At 39.0% G+C, this 22,152-nt stretch overlaps 2 protein-coding genes across 3 annotated transcripts in view; one reads left to right on the top strand and one right to left on the bottom strand.

The window, feature by feature from the left end:
• The first annotated feature begins 16,101 nt into the window (after positions 1 to 16,101).
• id1 (inhibitor of DNA binding 1, HLH protein) lies at positions 16,102 to 17,213 on the top strand. Its single transcript, XM_079596657.1, has 2 exons — positions 16,102 to 16,583; positions 16,690 to 17,213. The coding sequence occupies exons 1-2, from the start codon at positions 16,245 to 16,247 to the stop codon at positions 16,723 to 16,725; spliced, it is 375 nt and encodes a 124-aa protein (XP_079452783.1). The 5' UTR covers positions 16,102 to 16,244; the 3' UTR covers positions 16,726 to 17,213.
• A 2,387-nt stretch (positions 17,214 to 19,600) lies between these two features.
• The window catches only part of ncoa3 (nuclear receptor coactivator 3), a 40,506-nt gene continuing 37,954 nt past the window's right edge, over positions 19,601 to 22,152 (bottom strand). For both annotated transcript variants that reach the window (XM_079596598.1, XM_079596599.1), the window contains exons 22-23: positions 21,609 to 21,792; positions 19,601 to 21,519 (exon numbers count right to left, since the gene is read on the bottom strand). In XM_079596598.1, the coding sequence (XP_079452724.1) occupies positions 21,508 to 21,519; positions 21,609 to 21,792 (196 nt within the window). In that variant the 3' untranslated portion in view covers positions 19,601 to 21,507. The remainder of the gene's footprint in view (positions 21,520 to 21,608; positions 21,793 to 22,152) is intronic.

Here is a 22,152-nt window from a genome sequence, read left to right as displayed (position 1 = left end):
CACAGGAGCCACAGAAACATCGCAGACATAATTCACACAATTTTATCACCACGCACGATAATATATCACATTATTTTGCAGTTCCAGAGGGTTGCACACCGAGACGCATCTTTCTTGGTAGAAACGTGGATTCCTTCAGCTCCTCGTTGCATTTCGTCCTACATAATTTCAGAAATGTCACTGATTTTCCATCTCCAACTTTGGTCATTTCAAACTCATTTTGAGCAGTGGCTTTGATCACCTCACACAGCTGCACTGAACCACTTTCATTGCTCTCACAATAGAAGAAGAGTGTTTTTCTCCAGAAGAAAGCCCGGGGTTTAGTTCCCAAAGAAAGCTGAAGTTTAGCTCCTTCACTTTCTCAGCATTGTTATGCTAACAGGGTCAGGGCTAAAGAAACATCCCATTAGCATGTGAAGAAGACCCCACATCTGAGAGGAGACCTTCCAGAAAGACAATCTCCCATTCCTCTCTCACTCTCTTTCACTTATTCATTCATTCCTTCTCATTCAGCTCTGATCCTTCACTCTCTTTTTTCCTGTCTTTCAGGCTTTTATTGTTGTGTGTTTCCAAAGATCCTCCATCTGTTTCCCTCTCAAAACGAGAAAGTGCATAATATCATTTCTTTTTGGAAGCTTCTTTAAATATAGGCTCTTAACGCTAAACAATATTTATTGTTAATCACATGGCAATTGTCGTTACCGTGACTCACGCTGTTGTAGCAGCCCTAAATGTATCCTTCAGACTCGGGATGAATTCATCATGTATATGGCAACAGTGTGTGCCTTAACTGGTGACAGATGTGGAGACCTTCAAGTCTGAGTGTGCGTTTGAGCGTGCATGTGTGTAGATCATGATAAGTATGACCACACTGATTTCTGTCTTGTACTGAAACTCCATCCATCTTTAAGCGCACATCAGCCAGAGTAAATATATATGTTTAGATGCCATATTGAGCACAGAGCTGTTGGATTATAGACATATGGTTCTGCTGGAAAACAGAAAGCTTTCCAGATCATAATGGGAAATATGAAACACATACTTCATAATGACAAAATACGCAGTTTAAAGGATTATCTATCAGGGTGTGTGAGTGCGAGTAGCTATACTTTGGAGACAAAACTGTCCTTGAAACTGCTAATTCTGACAGAATCTCTCTTTGGGGATGCCCTCATAGTGAAACAAATTTTAAAATATAATAATAATTAAGAGATATTAGTCAAAAGTATATTTTTGTTTTATATTGATATTTTACTTTTTGTCTTTTTATTTAGTTTTAACCTAAAGTATTTACTGTTTAGGCAGTTTTCTCTAGTTCATGTTGGCCACAATTATTGGAACCCAATATTGCAATGTCCATTTCCCCAGCTCTGAGTCTTCTTCTATAATGTCTGATGAGTTTGGAGAACACCTAACAAGAGATCAGAGACAATTCCTCCATACAGAATCCCTCCAGATCCTTCAGATTCCCAGATCCATGTTGGTGCTTCTTCTCTTCAGTTCAACCCACTCATTTTCTATAGGGTTCAGGTCAGGGGACTGGGATGGTCATGGAAGAAGCTTCATTTTGTGCTCAGTGACACATGTTTGTGTTGATTTTGATGTTTGTTTTAGCAGAGGCCGTCAGGTGTTTATCTTTTATCTGTTGGTATTTGCCAGAATCCTGACATCATGTATCTGAACAAGATGTCCAGGACCTCCAGCTAAAAAATGGGCCCCAATATTAAAGATCCAGCAGTATATTCAACCGTGGGCATGGGGTACTTTTTATCCAGGTTTGCACCAAAACCCATCTATTGGGTTTTCTGCCAAAAAGCTTTTTTTTTTGTTTCATCTGACCATCGGTCCATTTTGAATTTTCAGTCGTGTCTGACAACTGATAATGCTGGAGTTTATTTTTGGATGAGCGAGGAGGATTTTTCTTGAAACCTTCCCAAACAACTTGTGGTGATGTAGGGGTTGTTTGATAAAAATGTTTAGGTTTTCTGACCCCAAGACTCAACTAATCTCTGCAATTCTCCAGCTGTTATCCTTGGAGAGTCTTTGGCCACTCAAACTTTCCTCCTCGTCGTGCATTAGGACGATTCAGACACACGTCCCCTACCAGGAAGATTTGTACATTTAGTTGATTGGAACTTCTTAATTATTGCCCTGATGGTGGAAATAGGAATTGTCCATGCTATTTTTAAACGGCCACTTTCTATTTTGTGAAGCTCAACAATCTTTTGCTTCACATCAGAACTATATTCTTTGGTTTTACTCAGTGTGATGAATTATTAAGGGAATTTGGCTTTTGTGTTTCCTCATATTTATACATCTGTGGAACAGGAAGTCATGGCTGGACAATTTCATGTTCCTAGTCACACTGGTTTGCTAAAAAAAATTTAAAATAAGAATTAGATTATACTTCAGAGATATTTTACTCATAAGAAGTTGAGGTGCCGAGAATTGTGGCCAACATGCATTGGAGAAAAACATTTATTTCATAATGTGAGTTTCCCCCCACTTTCAATTGTTTTACTTCAATGAAAAGTTAGAATTTTGACATTTTTTTAATGAAAGATCAAAAGGATCAACGATACAGATTCATTTTCACAGCCGCCTTTACCAAGGGTGCCAATATCAGTGGAGGGCACTGTATCTTTCACATGTTAATCAGTGAACATACGCAAAATGCACTGGTTATATATTTTACAAATGGTTTCTATTTTTGTGATTTATTGCGATGTCACGGCTGGAACAACAACATACAAAGTATGAGTGATAATCTCAGTACTGATTACATGCTTTATGTAATGCTATTGTGAGTTTAAAGGTGCAGTCTGTAAGAATGACAACTAGTGGTCGAAATAGGTACTGCAGTCAAATTAAGAACATCGGAGATTGTCGTTTCTCCCGCCTCGCCTCCTCAGACTCGACGGCGCTCACACAGGTTTCCAGTTTGAGCACACGCAACAGGAACGAGCGCAATGGACAATGAAAATTGGCAAATTGGCAACGTGCAGTATCACTGACCAAAACAAAAACAAACATTCCAGCCTGGAAAAGCACATTTCAAAGTGAAATAACTGGCTGTAGAAGGGTTTTTCAGAGAAACGAGTATGTTAACTTATCATGTTACCTCAATATATGCAAACATAGTGTGGTATTTTTATGCTTTAGTAGAGTGGAAAAGTTACATACAGCACCTTTAAATATAATTGTGCGTGACCTTTATAGCATAATGAAATCGACAATGGATGATTCAACTCAGATCTTAAAAATAAATCAAAAGGAAACATTCAAACTGCTAAGTCATTGTGAACAAACAAGTTTATTCTATGACAAAGATTGAATCAGTCACTCAGTAGGCCTGTCTTATTAATAATGTTAAAATGGTGTAATAATTATGAATTTAATTATGTACTTTTCTATAGTGAGTACAACAGTCAGGTTCCGGAAGTAAAAACCCAGTAAGGATATTCATTTTGAACTATAACATATACACCTTTAAAGACAGACCTACTGTGAGCTACGAGGTTGTTAATCAATGATATTTGCTTCTGTTGAAGCTGTCAGCACTCATTATTTCAACTTGTTTTTAAAATAATTGTTTAACAGTGGAATTTGGATTGAAAAACTACATTACCCATGATGCTGTACAGAAAGTTAAACCAATCAGACAGTCGAAACAAACAAATCATGTCAAAAAAGAGCTTTAGCTCCAACCACTCCCAAGAGTAACTAATAACTATAATCCCATGAAGCATTGCGAACAGCAGAGAGGCCAACTGGACTGTTCGCAATGCTTCATGGGATTATAGTGATTTCCCTCACTAAAGCAGTTAAAGGGATACTTCACCTCTGTAAAGATGAATGTGTATTTAAATTGGGTAATTTATGTAGTAGAAATGTGAAATTATTTTTGAATTTGGAGCCTTCTAGACTGAGAAATGCTGGAATTTCGAGACTGCCCAAAATGTACGGGATTCGGCTTTTGCGTTCTACGGTCATTCATTATGTTTACTGTGGCGAGCAGGACGGGACTGACGGCCGCGGGAGAACGACGCGGGGCCGGTGGCGTGATTACTGATGAGCGGCACCTGAGAGACGCACTGATCTCGTATCTCTCACGGAGGAGCGGTAATTTTCTTAGAAATGTTAAAACGCACATTAACCCATCACTTGTTTAGCGTTCATGTAAACACTGAATTCAGATTCACCAATCGGAACAAAAGGTGTGCATGTAAACAATGAATGGCGACTGCAGAAAACAAAAGCCGAATCCCTGACATTTTGGACGATCTCGATGGCCGGACATGTCCGGGAAAAAGAGGATGCTAACCCCTACTACTCGGCTTTCTCCACAGAATAAGAACCTGTTAGATTAGCTTCCAAATAAAGATGGCTGACACTATTTGTACATTCTGTGAGTGAGATCCCACCCTCTGGGCGGGTTGATAACATGCGGATCTAGCGCCTTCTACTGGCTGTAGTTTTTAGCCTCTGGCCAAAAAATCCTAAGATGACGCAAAATGACGATTTTTCGTCATCGGAGGATTTTTTACAGACAGAAAATACATAAATCTCTTGTCTCAGGGGGATATGGGGGAGGTAAGCACGGCAAGTTTAAAATACTACAGGTTTTTACTGATACAAAGCTTAATGCTAAATCCTGAAGTATCCCTTTAAGTTCACAGTCTTGTTCACAGTACTTTTCAGATACTTTTAGCTTCAAATCAAAGTTTATGATTAATAGTTAAATAGACAGATAAATAGATCCAATAAAAGTTAAAGTGTCAAGTTTCGTATGTCACAAAAATGAACCCGTTCTGTAATCATGCCGCTCTAGTTCCGCTACGGGTTTCCCCACTAATGAGAACATAATCTGCTCGCATACTCTGGTCTGGAATGTGAACTTGCAAGTGTACTGATACAAACAGTGAAAAGTCTCACATTTAAGGACTAAAACTAACTGTTATATGCTTGATAACAACTTATTATTCATTGATCTGTTGACTAAAATCAAAAGCACACCACGTTCTACTGATTGTGCTACAGGAATGCTCATTTAAAAAAGAAAAACAACGGCACTTCCTCATTTTGATCGCTAGGTAAACTTGTTAAGGTGTCAATAAGCAGGCTGATTATCACTGTGAGTGTATGATAAACAGTAGTGAGTGAACACTGTGAGTGATGTGACACTCAGCCTGCTCTCGTCTCTAGAAACAGAAACTACTGCCAGCTGTACAAAGAGTCAGAACCGCTGCACAGGCCCATCTGCCAGAACACACTCACTCACACACACACATTTGAAATCCTGGAAACTCCAGAGTCATGGTGCTTGGCGCCTGCGTATGTGAGTGATGCTTTTAGTAAACACTGAGACAGCTGGGCTTTTAGGGAGCAGCTAAATTGTTGATTACAACATGTACCTGTGACTAGCGCTGCGGTGTAGCTTAACATCACATAGGCTCGCTTAATAAGGAGTTGCGTTGAGTAACCCACACATACTCAAGGATGGGTAGGGCAGAGAGGATGACTAAGTCTCGCACCTGCTGGGCTGTCAGGGCATTTCACTAAAGACACTTGCACAGGCAGAGAAAGGGAACGAGGGAGGAAGGGAGGGGGAGTAAAAGAGGATATTTCCAGTGAAGGCAGAAGGAGGATGTTGTGAAATCATGTTGCGTATGTGACTGCACAGCTGCAGAGAGGGGCGGACTGAGCATGTGCAATCACAAAGAGGCACATACATGGCTTACGCTGACATTTCGTCATCGGGGACGTTATCACAGATGAAACAGATAATGTGTGAACATGATATGACCTGCCAACGTGAGGACTGGCAGTGGCAGAGGACACAGAGAACTGCACATGAACACATGCACCTTTCGTTTCCTGTAACTATTAGGCTTTGATCCAGCACATTCCTCTGTTCGGGAAGGAAATGCCTCACAGCTTCGGTCTCTCTGATGGTTTGAACCAGAGAAACACCCTGCACATTGACTTCTTTTGTTCTTCCTGACATATTTATGAAGGGTGGTTAGGTCGACTGTTAATACATAATGAATAAAATATCACTTGAAATCAACTGATGAAGCAGTAAAATGTACAAGGAGGAATGTTGTATTTCCACAAAGTAATTAATTAATTTGTTTTACTTCACGGCACAGCAGTACTTCAAACTGAATGCTTGAACATATAAAATATGCCTGAATATATATTTGTACATTATATGCTTATAAATATGCCTATAATACGCTTAATAAATACATTATAATATAATAATAATTATAATAATAAATTATAATAGAAAAAATTCTATATCATTTATATAACTATTTAATATAATATTTACTATATATTTATTTATGTAATATTTGAATTATATATATATATACCTATTTAATATAATATTATTTACTATATATATATACATACATATATATATATATATATATATATATATATATATTTAAAAAATATATATATATATATTAAAAAGATAAAAAATATAGTAAATACTATAGTAAATATTTAAAATATTTATATTAATTACTCTAAGATCCACCAATTAAGGTGAATTGATTAAGTATTGAAAGTATAAACAGTATACACATTATATTTCTAAAATATACCTAATATTATAAATCATGACAATAAATAACTGTGAAATAAAAATATGATTTTATAAAATATCTAATTTCATTATTCTTTGTATAAATAAATATAAATGTATATTTACTTGATCATTTTCTAAATTGGTGAAACTTTCCTTGTCATAAACCACTTATGCAAACCAAGTAGTGCATGTTAATTTTGACCTGTGGGGTCTGTAACCACTGAAGCCGTTTATGGTGAAATGGCCTCCAAAAACGGGTGTATGAAGCCAAGCGTCCTTCCATACAGGCCTTGTGTGGTCCAGCTCCCCCTAGGAGATGTGCGCAGGAGCCTCAAGCTTTCTTTAACTGTCTATTTAGCTTTGATGCCGATACTCTAAAAGCTATAGTGCATCACGTGCTGTATATGTATTAAGATGAAAGCATCTATTTCTGTCTATTTTTGTGAGGTTAAGTATGGTGTGTCATTTATGCCTTTACATGTCTTTTTGTATGTGAATATATGTATGTGTGTGTGTGAGAATGTTTGGGGGGGGGGGAGGGGGGGGTAACGCGGTCCCCTCCTGCCTGGTTGCCAAGCGAGGACCATATGGGCTGCCTGTTAGGGTGCAGCTGAGGTCTCTAGCCCGTTCCCAGAATTGAGATGGTAATGAGAGTGGCTCTCTTTAACTGGACACTGGACTCAAGCTGGAGCTGAGAGGAGACGCAGCCTTTCAGTGCCTCCAACAGGCTGCGGGACAGCCCAACTCCACAAGACGCAGCCCCTCCAACAGGGCCAAACCACCTGTTTGATTTTCTCATGAAGAGGTGGGGGGGGGGGGGGGGGGACGGCAAGAAAGAATAAAGAGAGTGGGAGAAAGCAGAGGAATGTGCTCTGCTAATTCTGTTCATGAGTGTCTCCTTCTCTTCATTCAACTTTCTCCAGATACCCCCCTCAGCAGCACCACTGACACACACATACTTACGAGAGTAATTTAGAGTCTATGCTCACAGATGAACGCGCACAGACGTGGACAGACACTAGAGGACGATGGTGTGAACATACCACACACACAATGTTCACCCGTTCTCCCTTTGTTACTGTAACCCCCCGAAACAATGCGAAGAAAGAAGAAGAATGTAAAAGAACTGGGGCACCTTCTGCTGCCTGCTCACACAATTGGATCCCTGCAAGTCAGGCCTGATACATGTGTGTGTGTGTGTGTGTGTGACCAAGTGTATGGCGTTGCTCGGGCCTGGCTGTGGGAAAAGAGATAGCGTCACTGTATGTGTGTGTTTGTGCAGTGGACACATTCTTCTACCGTGAGAATGCCCAGGGGAGATGGGATGCATCCTTTGCATCCAGATTGTAGCCTCATTCATTCCCGTAGTCATTCCTATGGACTCGTTCACAGAAAATCTCTTCGGCTTGCTATCACATCAACCAGTGCTGATAACTTAACAATAATTGTTTTAAGATTATTTATTTATTTGAGAAAGAAAGAAAGAAATACAAACAAATAAACAAATAAAAAAACACTTGAGTCAAATGAAAGAAGAAGGCTGTCAATTTATTTGTTCATTTAGTGTGATTGTTTACATATAAAAAATAACATTAAAAAAATGCAGGGATTTTAAGAGGATTTAATTTCATCATCAATTATCACTGTCATTTTTATTTATATTTATATGATATTTCTATTATATAATACAATTACTTAACTTAAATTAGACATTTAAAATGTACAAGAAAATAATTTATAACAATTAATTTAAAATAAAAATATTCAAAACAAGCTGCAACTGGAAACAAATTATTTTAGAAATTTTTTCAGAACTGTTTCCTGTTTTCTTAGCCGGTAGGCATGTGTGGCTCAAATGTCCACGTACTTTTATCTTGTAGTATCTTGATCTTCATGAAACTGAATGACAGATTATTCTACTCTTGTGGGAACTGGCTGAATTGGCATATAGTATACCTACATAAAACAGGTGAGTGGTTGAAATTTAGCTCTATTATATTTAACAGCCCAGCCCTGCCATATGGCAGATGGGCAGCTGAAGTGATCCAGCTTCAGGCAGTCAGTGTACACTTTTAAACACATAGGCAAAATGGCTGATGAGCTTCACTTGTACTAAGGCTGCAGGCTAAACACCTGTGTGGAGGGTGTATGTGTGTGTGTGTGTGAGAAACACAGGGTGAGTTTGTGTATTTTAGGGTGTGGCTAACTGCCTCGGCTCTGTGGACAAACAGCCTCACAGCAGCACCTGATACATGTGAGTTTCTGGTTACCTCTTTCTGATGTGATTTCAAACCTATTTACACTCTAATAAAGGAATGAAACCAATGAGTCAAAACCAAACAATTCCTGCCTGCAGACTCGGTTGCCTCATTGCCTTCTGCCATTTCTTGCACCTGTTGATCCCGAGGCTTGAGAAGCGGTCGCAAACATTTCTGAAAGTATGACGTCGTCACCACAGTCGAGCAACTCAGCTTTTATATGCAAGAACAAAACATGATGATCAACAAAATAACCACTTGGCCAAATTCAAAAACAATCATCCTGGAATGTCCTGGGTTCAATACAGGTTAAGCTTATTCGACAAGCTTATTTGTGGCATAATTACCGCAAAAAAAAAAAAAAAAAAAAACTTGTCTGTTTTCTTTTAAAACGCAACCTGGGGTTACAATGAGTCACTTAAAATGTATGTGAATGGGGTCAATTTTTGGAGGATTTGAAAGCAGAAATGTGACACTTCAAATTTTATAAATATGAGTTGTGAAGTTGTTCTCATAATTTTTTAGAGAGTTATAGGCCTTATGTTGTAAAGGCAACAAAGTTGACAACGTTTTTTAAGTACAATCAACTTAGATGTATAAGTTATTTCAACTTAAATTACATTAAACTGGCTTAATGAGTTGAATCTTCAACTTGTTGAACTTATTTTAATGAGTTTAAGTAATGTAAAAACATGATGTTGTCATGATTTACTGATCATATCATTTTTACAGTGTAACATGATTTTTCTAAATAAAATCATGTTAACATGCATTTTGTTTACAACTTTTAGCTTTACTATTGAAATACTGAGTTAACATTCAATTTTTATTGTAGTGTAGTTCGAAATTCACTTTAGTGGTAATCAACATTATGCCACAAGTGCCCATCCTTTAATGACCATACAAATCAAATCAAAGTATCTTGAGAGTGCCGTACCACCCAGAGGAGGACGATCTTACAATCCAGAATAATCCAGATTACATAGATGCAATACTGAAAACAAAAGAGCTGGAAAGGTTTGTTCAGTGTCAACGCCGGCGGCCATTTATCAGAACCATCAGCGGAATTCATTCTCAGGCGACTGGCACAATACGCTCTGACAAACAGGAGGGCTTCCCATTCTTTGAGACTGCCACTGGGAAAACGGATTTGAGGAATTAATCTTAGTGTGGAACTGAAGAGGAGAGAGTAACCAGGCCTCTGTATTGTCCCCTTTACTCTGAATAGGGCTTTGTGAGGGAAGCACAGCTGCCACCATCATCACACCCATCTTTAGGCCAGCCAGTATCCAGATGGGTTTGGTGGTATTTTAACACATATAGGTATGTGGAGGAAGTCAGGTGACTTGAGCACACGCAGATCTATTAGATACAACCCGACCATACCATGAGCAACAAGTTGCGACAAGCTGCGAGACCACGAATAGTTGCTGACGGCAACTTTTTTGACAGCGCCGTGGAATATCGGAAATAGCACAGCACCTGACACACAGGGAGATCTGGGTTTAGAATAGATCGAGCAGAAGCTCTCCAGAGGGTCTCTGGCTAAATGGCCTCTGTCCTTCTCCCCTGCTGGTGGTGACAGCTGCCCGGTAGTAAGGGTCTTCCCTCCAAAACTTGGCCATTATACCCCAGCTGTGAGCAGCTGGTCTCCCATAAAAAAACACACACACATCCTCTGGATTTGTCCATACAATGGCAATGTGATGTAAATGAGGGTAAGGCGAGAACATCATTCAGCTTTTCTTGTTTTGAGGTGGGACAAGAGTCATCTAAGCATCTTTAACGATCAACTTCTACCCACCTGGGGCGATTTGTAGACTGTTGAATGCGCATTAAATAAAGGTGCGATCGCATTAGTGAATTTTCGATGAAACTTCACAAGCAAAAAGTTCCATTGTCTATCGTAGTGTAGTGATGTTTGAAGCACAGCTCACACTGAAGTCACTCAAACCGAGCTGCTTTTTTGTTGGCCAACGCGGTGAAAAACTTGAACTTTTTGTGTAAATATGCGTGGGGAAATATTTTGCATTCACACGAAATTCCCGATCACGTGGATTCCTATTGGAGTGATTTGGCTCACGAACGGTAAATGTAACCACGCTTTTAAGTGTCAACTTTGTACGCTTTTTTTACACAACGCAAACCGGACGTTACCACCGTCGGCTCCTTTCAGAAGCTCTGCCCTCATGTCTCTTTTCGAGGATGTTAATATGGTGCTGTCTGGTTGCATTTATTACCCCACTAACAGCACAAAACAAACGTCTGTTCCCAGAAGATGACACAGTCACAGATTAACTCGAAGAAGCAGAGCTGTCGCCAATGAGCATGAGAAAAAAAAAAGGAGGAGGAAAACAAAATGTGTTTGTGTGTGTGGGGGGTGGCGGGGGGGCATCCAGAGGACAGAAAGAGCTCCGACGTTATTAGATTTGCAACAAGCCACAACACTGTCGCCCATTGTGTATCCACCTCCTCCCCCGTCCTGTCCCGTGCGCCTCCCGGAGTCCGGAGCTTCTCTCCTCCCTCTCCGTAACCCTGGCTCTCCTGTCCCATCCCTTCCCAGAGGTCCAAGTCCTCTCCAGGCAATCTCCAATGGAGTGGAAACGATCCTGGGACACAATGGCCACTCTCTGAATGGGGCTTCAGCATGCCACCGGTGCTCTGTCACCAGCAGATGGGGAGCTAATTAGGAGCCATTAAGGCACTTTGATAGTGTGTGTGGGAGCCAGGCGGAGAATGTGGAGTGTGAAAGTGTGTGGCGAGCGGGGAGATCGGCGTTCACAAGATGCTACCACAGAACCACTATGTAGGAAAGAGTGCTAGCCTATATATCATTATGAGGTCAATATCTGATCATATCTAAATCTAAATCTCAAAAGAGTAAATCAAGCTAGACCAATGGATTTTTACTAAAAGTTGCGATGTAACGAAAGTAGTGACAGATCCTTTCTTCCATATTGTGATGAATATCCAAGTGAAATGGATTATTGAAAAGAATATAATGTAGGGTGGAGGTTCTATAGTTGTTGATGGAGGAGGACAGATTGCTGAAATGATTGGAGAAGTCTTGCATACATCACCAGAGAGAAGTCTGCCGTTTTCCCCGAAGGTCCAGCAATGACATTTTGATAAGGAATTATCCTTAAAATTTTTGTAAAAAATGAAATGTGAATGGATAAATAGTTCGCAATAAGAGCAATAGCATGTATTTGACTCAACAGATGACTCAATTTTCCATTTCATGCAGATGTTGAAGTCAAAAGACAAAAATGAAATTAATCAAAATGATCAAAATCTGAAGCTCAAACAGTAGGGGATGGCGCAACCAATGCCATGGTTACAGGATCGATTCTGCAAAAATCGAAAATGCATCAACTGGAAAAATGTACACCTTATAAAAATAAACACCCTAAATACACTGTAAAAAAAAGTTGCTGCCTTAAATTTTTAAGTACAATCAACTTGGATGTTTGTCATTTCAACTACATTAAACTGACTTAAAAATTAGCTGAATCTTGTATAACATAAAAAAGTAGAAATTTGCTTATTTTGATGCGTTAAAGCAATGTAAAGACATGTTGTCAAAACGTATTGATCATATATTTTTTACAGTGTAGATAAAAATGGTTCGGACAACAAACAAAAACACTGTAAAATGTCACAACTTTTCCACTTAGGCCTCGCTGGCGGTTGGAATATGTTAACCAATGTCCAGCTATTAAGCAAACTTGTTTTTATTTTGGCTTCTTTCTGGTATTTAATGGCCTCCATCCAATCTATTCCCACCCTACATTTTTTCCCCCTCATTGCCCTGTTTCAGAAATACGTCACGTTACGGAAGTCAAACGTGTTGTGAAAAGCCATTGGCGTTAACTTAATGTCAGATGACTCCCACAAGCTAATTAGGTCATTTTATGTCTGTTCTCTGTGAACTGTATTGTCTATATGCGCTTTGCATTGAGCACTTCCTTTCTGTGTCTATCTGCTTTGTGTAGCTGTGATGTTGTGAATTAAAGACTTCATAGCCAGCTGATGACACAGCACAGAACACTGCAGCCTTGTCAGACAGCGATCACATGACTTCTGACAGGATGTGATTCCCTTGAGGACAATTATCTGAGGCCACTCTTCCCATGAGAGGGGAAAGTCAAAGATACATGCAGATGCTTGAAAAAGAAGAAGAGTATTCACACTGACCCCGCACCAGCTTTTTCTGCTGCATGACATATTGTGAGAACGCAGTCATAGACAAGATCAGGGTGCAATCAGGACAAGAACAACAATAAATTATTTAAAATTGCATTTAAAAAACATCCTTTATATTACACATTTGTGTGAAATTATCCACACTAAATGAATGAAGGAATGGATTAATAAATAAAAATGTATGTACACTGTAAAAATGTAAAAAATGAAAAAAGTCAGTTTAATGTAATTCAAATTGAAATTACTTAAACGTCCAAGTTGATTGTACTTCTTTTTTTTTTTTTTTTACAGAATAAAGATAGCCTATTAATATTTGTGTGAATGAATTCTGTCTTTTAAAACTATAGCCACACATGATGCAGATTATATTATATATGTTTTAATGAACAAATAAAAATTAGTGATTGCTGTCCAGTGTCCAGCATGAGGTCGTCGAGAAATAAAGCATAACTGTTTTCTTTGAACTTCCTTTCTCCACTTTTAGGAATATGTTTTATATGTTACCAAGAGTTCATAAGGGTGTGTGAGTGTGTGTAAGGGGGATGTTACACTCTTTGCCTCTCTTTGCCTTGATGTGCAGTAAACAGGCTTTGGAGAGCCCAGCTGTGAGGGCTTATTGTTGGAGTCGGTAGGAAGTGCTGATAGCTTGCGCAGCTGAACAAAAGCGGGATGAGCGAGTGGAGGGGCGCTCCAGACTCGTCGGCTCCAGCCGAGATTCTCTCTCACAGTCCCGATACTGCACTCCCATTGTTCAGCTCCTCCTCCACCTCCCCTCAACCCCGCTCAGCTGTGACCGAGCCAGAAACGCTCCAGTCCCTCGAACTCCTGCAGGATGAGCAGCTATGTGCACGAGCCATCGCTAAAAAATAACGTGCACACATTCATGCACGTTGTGTATTTAGGTTTTAAAAAAAACGATTAAAAAAAAGTCGCATTTTTTAACTATTAAAAAAAATAGCATAAATTACAAGTAGGTCATCACTGTTTTAGAATTGTCATGTTTAGTTTGTATTTAGTGGACAAACTTTTTTTTTCCTCCAAATTATTAAAAATGCATAGCCTATCTTCTTAAAAAAAAAAAAAAAAAAAAAAAAAAAATATATATATATATATATATATATATATATATATATATATATATATATATATATAGCCTATATATAAATAAAAGCTATAAAAAATAAAAATGACTTTTTATTCGTAAAACGTTATCCTTAAATAGTTCATGTTAAACGCTAATGTATTTCGAAATAACTTTTTAAAATATCCGGACGAAAATAAACAATTAGCCTAACTTTTTTTAAATTACAATAAAATAAAAAGTTCCCAGGAATCTAAAAAAAAAAAAAACTCCGGCTCAATAGGCTATTTTTCACTTTGTCTCTCACTTTTTGTGTCTTTACAAGAGTCTTTCGCGGGACGACAATGGCAGTTTGCAGGTGCGCGCGGAGCGGTAATCGCATCAGAGGTTTTAAGTGATAAATGAGCGCTGACCAGTTTGTTCTCAGGATTCCGCAGCGCGCAGGTGAATGGGGGAGAGTGGAGGGATGCTAGCCTGTTGTTTGTTGTTGCTATAGAGACCGCCCGCTCGGCGCCAGGCTGACAGGCGTCAAGGCTCGAATGAATGGGTGACGTCACGGCGCTGGCGCCCGGCAGTCTGCTTCGGTTTGTTTGGACAATCTGGGGGAAGAATCAGAGCACAGCAATGCAAAGTTATGTGAGTGCGCGGGCTCGCGCTCAAGGCGACGCGCACATATGAAGGAATTTGGAAGTTTGCGCGAGGAAACACATTCGAAGAAAGACAATGAGACAATCATTGAACAGATAGAGGACATTTTTGAATAAAAATGAGATTGTGGCGAGACTCCATTGCACAATAGGATAAACCTCGGCACTATACAATCTATCTGCACTTACTGTAGGATAATGGACTATGAATAGTTAATTTACAATACAAAATACTTTATATGCAACTGAATGCAATTAGTCTAAGACGAAAATGTAAAGGTAGGCTATATAATATAAACCACATTAAGCATGTGAACCTCTAGAAACAGTGTATGCATTAATTCACAGTCGTATGCATTAAAACACACTGAATCCATAACATGTATCACGATTTTATCAGATTTTATACAAACCACAAAACAAATAAGCCCAGGTCTATTTGATATTAAGCAACGATTTTATTAATGTATAACTATATGGCTTAAAAATACACTGTAAAAAAAAAAACAATTGAAAGTTTGGTTTCACTGCTGCTCCCATTTAACAGACTGAAATTCTTGAAAAGCAACATGTTAGCATGAGTAGTTTGGCATAGGCCTATTCCTTTAAAAAGGCAGTTTTGTTATAAAATACTATTAATAGCTAATTTAAAAAACTTTGTCAACCAAATCAAAATCAGTATGGCGAAACCAAAATGCATGAAGCCATTTTGTTGTTATGTGACGAAAAAACAGAAATGATTTCTTTAGACACTTATGATGACTATGTGTAAAGGTCATTGATTTAAAAAGGAAAACTTTTTTATTATAAAAAAAATCATAATATTTGTATAAAACGATTTTGTGTGTGTGTAGCCAACTTTAAAAAATATGTTTGAAACAATATGTTTGCATTATGAACACGCACATGTGTTCAGGGTTCACATTTCGCGCAGTATAATGACAGAAACGATTGTGACAAGTTAAATGGATGGAAAGATGCTGATGAAACATTTTACAGTGTGCTTTGTTTCTTGCAGCCCACATACGAAGAAAGCTTGTTTCATTGGAAAGTAATAACTGTTGCCAGTTGATCCTCGAGCACCCCCACCCTCCGCTTGATCTGTGTCTGCTTCACCTGTGGAGAGTACGGACAGCTGGATATCCACAGATCATCCGCAGAAGACACACATTTGTTTCCATTTTTAACACCATCCCCCAAGTATTGTATCTGCGATAACAGAGCCGCGCCGTGATTGGCTCCGCTCGCGACTCTGTTGAAATCCTATTGGCCCAGTCCTGAAAACACGAGTGTTTGGTGACGCCCACAATCCTTTAAATACCGAACAGCTCGACACTGTTAGCATGTGGTGAACTGTCATCGCACTCTCTACGACTCAAGACCCTAAAGGAGTACTAGCGCATCGCTTCAACTCAATCTCTTTGACTTAATCGTCAACTTTTACAGCCAAAATGAAAGTTGTGGGACCTACCTGCGCGCTGAAGAGCGGCGAAGATGTTGTCCGTTGCCTCTCCGACCAGAGCATGGCTATCACCAAATGCAAGATCCCGCTGCTGGACGAGCAAATGACCATGTTTCTGCAGGACATGAACAGCTGCTACAGCAAACTGAAAGAGCTGGTGCCCACGCTGCCGACCAACAAGAAAGCCAGCAAGGTGGAGATCCTGCAGCACGTTATTGATTACATCTGGGACTTGCAGGTCGAGCTGGACAGCAAGAAGAACCAGAGCTCCTCTCCCCGCACTCCCCTCACGACGCTCAACGCGGAACTGGCCAGCATCTCCGTCGAGGTAAACAGGCTATATATGATACTTTCTGCTCAACTAAATGATCCATTCATAACAAGAATGTCTGTGTGAATGACTCGACTCATGATGTTTATCTCTTGTTTTGCAGAACGGCTGTTCAGACGACCGAATCATGTGCCGTTAAAGCTAATGCTCTCGGTTTCACATCAACTGATCGAAGCATCGCGAATAACGAACAAGGTGCGCTGAGGTGATGATGATGATGATGATGATGGACCAGAACCGCCGTGACGCCTTGAACTGTGTTGGGAGAGACTCTCATTCTCCTGTTGTAGAGGAAAACAACTTTCAGTAGAGAGTCACAAAACCCCGTGGACATGAGAAGTGTGACGTGCTCTCTGAGATCTCCCCAAACACACCGATTGTGTGTGTTAAAGCTGTGGAATCCATGGCGATTATTCCCTTATAGTTCATGCTTTTCCCTCTCGGTCAAAGTTTCTCCAATGTTTTCTTAAGTCTTTAGAAAATCTTCTATTTTGCTGTAAATGTTTTCTCAGATTACTGAGCGAAAGAATGTATTGTATATTACAATGACATATGATGTGAATGCTTTATTGTGTTTTTTACAATGTATATTGTTTTTTTATTATTAAAACAAGAAAATGAGATATATTTTGGACTTGTTTGGTCTGTTTTGTATGTGGGAATGAATGTTGGACTGAATTTAGAGTACCCTTTTAATACATAGTTTAGTTGTAGGCCTACTGCCATTAAAAAGAGTTTGTTTCACAAGGTTAAAGGTCATTTAGCCTGTTAACACATTAAACATTTTGCTGTAACATGTTTTCCTCATGTTACGACATCATTGTTACTCAATTTATATCATTACAATTACATTGAGTTCTCAATTTCAACTTTGTCAGTTGTTAAACTGAAAGTGAACTTATCACTGTAGATTGAAGGGTAACTTTGATTTAGTGAGTAGGCTAAATGAAACACAAAAACAGCCATTAAACTCAATTTTAGTGGGTTCATCTGTTTGAAAATTTAAATAAAGAAAATCAGTTTTCAAATACAGCTATACCCTACCTATAAGATAAAGGCCCTATCAAATCTGACGTAACAACAACAAAATGGAAAAGTAGGCCAAAAGTTTACAAGAGAGGGAACTAATCTTTCCTTTAAAAAAGTGAAATGAAATGATTTAGCCTAAATGTATAATAAAGCATTTTAATTGGTTAAGGTTTACTTTATTCAAGTTATTTTTTAGCTATAGGCTAGTGATATTGTCAAAGTTTTTTACACACTAAAGTGAGTAATTCCGCTTCTTTTTACGCATCCCAGTATTTAAGCACGGGTAGCGGAAGGGTTAAGTGTTTTCCGAGAAGAAGGCAGTTCGTTATAAGATTTATTCCGTCTCCCTGGTGCAATGTTTTTCTCATTTCCCTGCGGTGTGATGCGCGCAGCTGCAGGCCTCTGCTCGGATCGGCCGGTGTGTGTGATTGTGTTTGTGTGATCGCTTTGTGCCAAGGGCAGGGGAGGGCGCAGACTGAGCGGCGCCGCCGCACACCTGGGGAAGTTCAGGTTAAATCGCTCCACATTCCTCGGCACACAGCTGATTGAAACATTAACAAACAGTAATCCGCAAGCCCGGGCTGCAGATGGGCCGGGAACACGGCCAAGGAACTCTCACTCCCTCTGTATAGTTTCCCACATACTACAACGAAAGCTTCTTTTAATAAGAACTTAGCGCATTTAAACATAGCGCCACACATTATACAGCCAACTTTTCCACTGGAACATCAACTTAACAGCACGCGCTTTGACTTAAGAACACGTTGTTTTCAGGCCAGAGCGAGATATTTAAATTAATTACAGCTAAAAAGTCCCCCCCCCACAATTAAAACAATTTAATGTTAATTAAGGGGCATTTAGCCTATGCATGCAAGTAGCCTATTGAATCTTCTCTGACAGAAGTAGCCTAAAAGTGATAAGGCCAGATACATTTTTAGTAAATCCTTATGCTAATTGTTTTCATTGAATGATAGGCTACTTACCACTTACAACCTTTTAATAAGACAATCCCTTTTCAAGAATTAAGTTCGTTTTGTGGTTGAGGCTGGACATTTGAGCTTCTAGCGCCCCTCAGTGGTAACATGGTGAACTTTATTTTACCTAAAGACACACACACACACACACACACACACACTTTGGGTTTCCATCTTTTATGGTGCCTTTCCATATAAATGGATTTGATACTGGACAAACTGTGTATTCAGTACCCTAACACTTTCCATAACACCACCCTCACAGAAAACTTTCTGCATTTGTAAATATATAAAAACATAATTTGGTATGATATTATTTATGAAATTTCTGGTATTACTTTCCTTATGTTATGGGTAATTTTTTTCCTCACAACATATAGGGGATACATCACACATACACACGTTTTCATGTTTTATGGGGACATAATGGTTTTAGTACTGTATATTCTATCCCCCGAGGACAATTATTTAGAAAATTGCCATCTTTGTGGGGGCATTTTGTCCCCATAATGTAGGGTTTACTAGGACCACAAATACACACACGTTGGTTTTCGCTCTGGGACTTTCTATAGACAATGTTTTTATACTGTACAAACTTTATATTCTATCCCATAAGCCTAAACCTACCCAATTACAGGAAAAATTCTGCATTTTTACATTTTCAAAATAATTTAGTATGATTTATAGCAGTTTCCCTCATAGGGACCAAAAAAAGTCAAAATGACTGGTATTACTCTGTTTGTGGTCCCCACAATATAGCGCGCACATACACGGATATATTCCATACACTTGTATTGTTTTTCTATAAAGCTTGTTATATATTATAAAAACAATATGCAAAACCTAACCAAAAACTTACTCCATTTTTACAATTAAAATAACCCCCAACAACTTTATTTACAAATGATGGTGTCCTCAAAAGGAGCTTTTGTCAGATTTATCTCACTTCTTGGTACAAATTTGTCATCAAAATAAAAAAAGCAGGTAAGCACAAACTGCAGAACATACGTGTCACGTTTAAATAGAACTTTTATTTACAACAATATCAACATCAAGCAAAATAATTAAGTGTAATGTAATTTACATCCTGTAAAATGTGAGCTTATCTTCCATCTTCACACCCCTCCGTCAACCAGTTCTGAAAACACACCAGAATAACCTCGATTTCCCGGAATTATCATTTCAAAATATACTTTGTCACAATCAACAGTAATCTAGCGAAATGAACACAAATGACAGCGTTGCTTTCCTGAAAAGACTGAAGAGACTGACTTATTATTAGTTTCCCCATTGAATTTCATTCCCGCATCTGGGAATCAGCATTATTTGAAGTCACTGAAGGTAAAGATTTGACTAATGAAGCGGCCGAGGATCACTGCGACACAGAGATGCACGGATGAGCGTCTTTGACAGAATGGATTCCTTATTACTCATACTTTTAAAAAGCACACCGAGAGGCTCTTAAAAGTGGTTTAAGAAACGTTTTAAAACGAGGTGTGTAGTTACAATTTGTCTTGGCAGTTCTGTAGATAATTCAAAATCATTCAAATCGTACAAAACTTAAACTGAAGAGGGAATAAGCCGCATGATAGAGAAACCCTCCAAAAGCACAGACAATACTGCTAAAATATTAACTGGCCTCAAAAATAAACAGGTATACTTGGTTTTGTATGTATACAGTATATAGTACAAAATCATAATATGTAGTAATATGTTCATATGATATGTACCTTTTACTCTGCGCGTTTGCGCAAAAACATATAAATGGATACACTTCTGTAATCAAACTTGAGGAAACAGAAAAAGAAAAGACTGAAAGAAAATATCTTTGGATTGTGCATGTTTCTTAAAGGTAGATTTCTGAAGAACCGACAGTACGATGCAGTGAGAAAGAAAGTTATTTTCATTAGTAAGAGCTAGCTTAAAGAGCAACATCAAGCATAATCTTTGCGCATCATCTGAAAACTTGCACCGTTGTTTTTTTTGTTTTTTTTCGGTCAGAAGAAAATTGATGTAACCATCACTGCACAAAATTTCTGCGATAAAAAAAAAAAGTGCCATCCAAACATAATGGTGGTCATTGTTGAAAAAAAAGGAAAAGAAAAATAGTCTGTGCTGGAAAAGATAAAAATAAAATATTTTCTCCCTTTGATAAAAGTTAGAATAGATGTAAAACCCAGAGCAGTATTGACCTAAAATATAGATAAGATGGACCTAACCGGGTCCAAACTCTGTGCAAAAAAAAGTATGTAGTAAAAGCATGTATGATACATATGTAGCATACAGTATTTACAATTCCAATCTTATTCACACACACACACACAAAAAAAAATCCTGTCTAATACTGCAGTACCTTTTGCTTTTTGTTGACACACCACTTCGGTGGATTGAGAGGAGGATTATTGCTTTGATATGCGTAAGTGATGAAGTTCTGGTGCTTACAATTCCCACGGTTTTCATTCAAAAGAGGCTTGTCCGAAACAAATTCAAAATAGACAATATGCACATAATCGTTCTATAAGGCTAGAAAAGCAAGAAATATATTGCAACTATCCTTTTCCGTACTAGCCTTAAAAATAAAGTGCTCCCCACACTGTCAAGTTGTACCACAACCGTCCCTACTCTGTTCCCCCTGGTGGTTATGTTGTGTACTGCAGTACGGCCACGTGGGACAGGAGAGAGAGAGCCTGCTGCACTCGCTACTGGGCATATTCCCCAAAAACCCCACAGAGAAGGCTTGAGTCTCTCTCTTTCTCTCTCCATCCCCTTTCCATGTCTTTCTCTCTCCCTCAGTCAAGTTTTCACTGAAGAGTTCTCCTCTACGAGGCGGATATTATAGCTTCATGTTGACATTTCCTCAGTGGACTGATGTGCGAGTCCGAGTTAGACTCCAGCTTCGACAGAGATGGCCCGTCGCCTCAGCAGTACTTCTGTAAAACACATTACACATGCACAGATAAGTAAAGGTAACATGTGTAACGCAGTTATGCGTATGTAACTGAATCAACGCGGTCTGTACCTGATCGGGTCCCATCGGCATGCGTCCCATGCCCATGGCACTCATGCCCATCTGGCCCTGCATCGGGGGCATCTGCCCTGCACCGCTGCCATTTACACCCCCCTGCATGGAACCGTTCATCATCATTCCCCCGTACTGTCCCGGCGCCCCCTGCTGGGGATATTGCTGCTGCTGGGAGTATGAACTAGGAAACAGATAAAACAGGAAAACGATTTAAATACGCCCTTAAGGCTTAACTGGTAGCACTTTATTTTACAGTCCTGTTCCCCATGTACATACAATGAACTTATTACAGTAATTAACTGGGTAATAACTAGGTACTAACCCTGACCCTACTCCTAAACCTAACCCATGTAGTTACATTATATTACCCAGTGTGTAAGTACACATACTGTCAAATCAAGTGCAACCACTTAACTCTATTAAAGACCATGCATTCATGTTTGATTGTTGTGACTGACAGGTTCAATTCATTGTCTGAAAAGTTTTTCGGCAACACTTTACAATAAGTTTAACAAAACATTAACATTAACAAAAACAGTAA

The sequence above is a fragment of the Phoxinus phoxinus genome (assembly GCF_949152265.1).
Source record: "Phoxinus phoxinus genome assembly, chromosome: 22".
In the NCBI taxonomy this organism is placed as follows: Eukaryota; Metazoa; Chordata; class Actinopteri; order Cypriniformes; family Leuciscidae; genus Phoxinus; species Phoxinus phoxinus.
The sequence above is the reverse complement of the archived record's forward strand: the minus strand, read 5'-3'. Positions and strand labels throughout refer to the sequence as shown.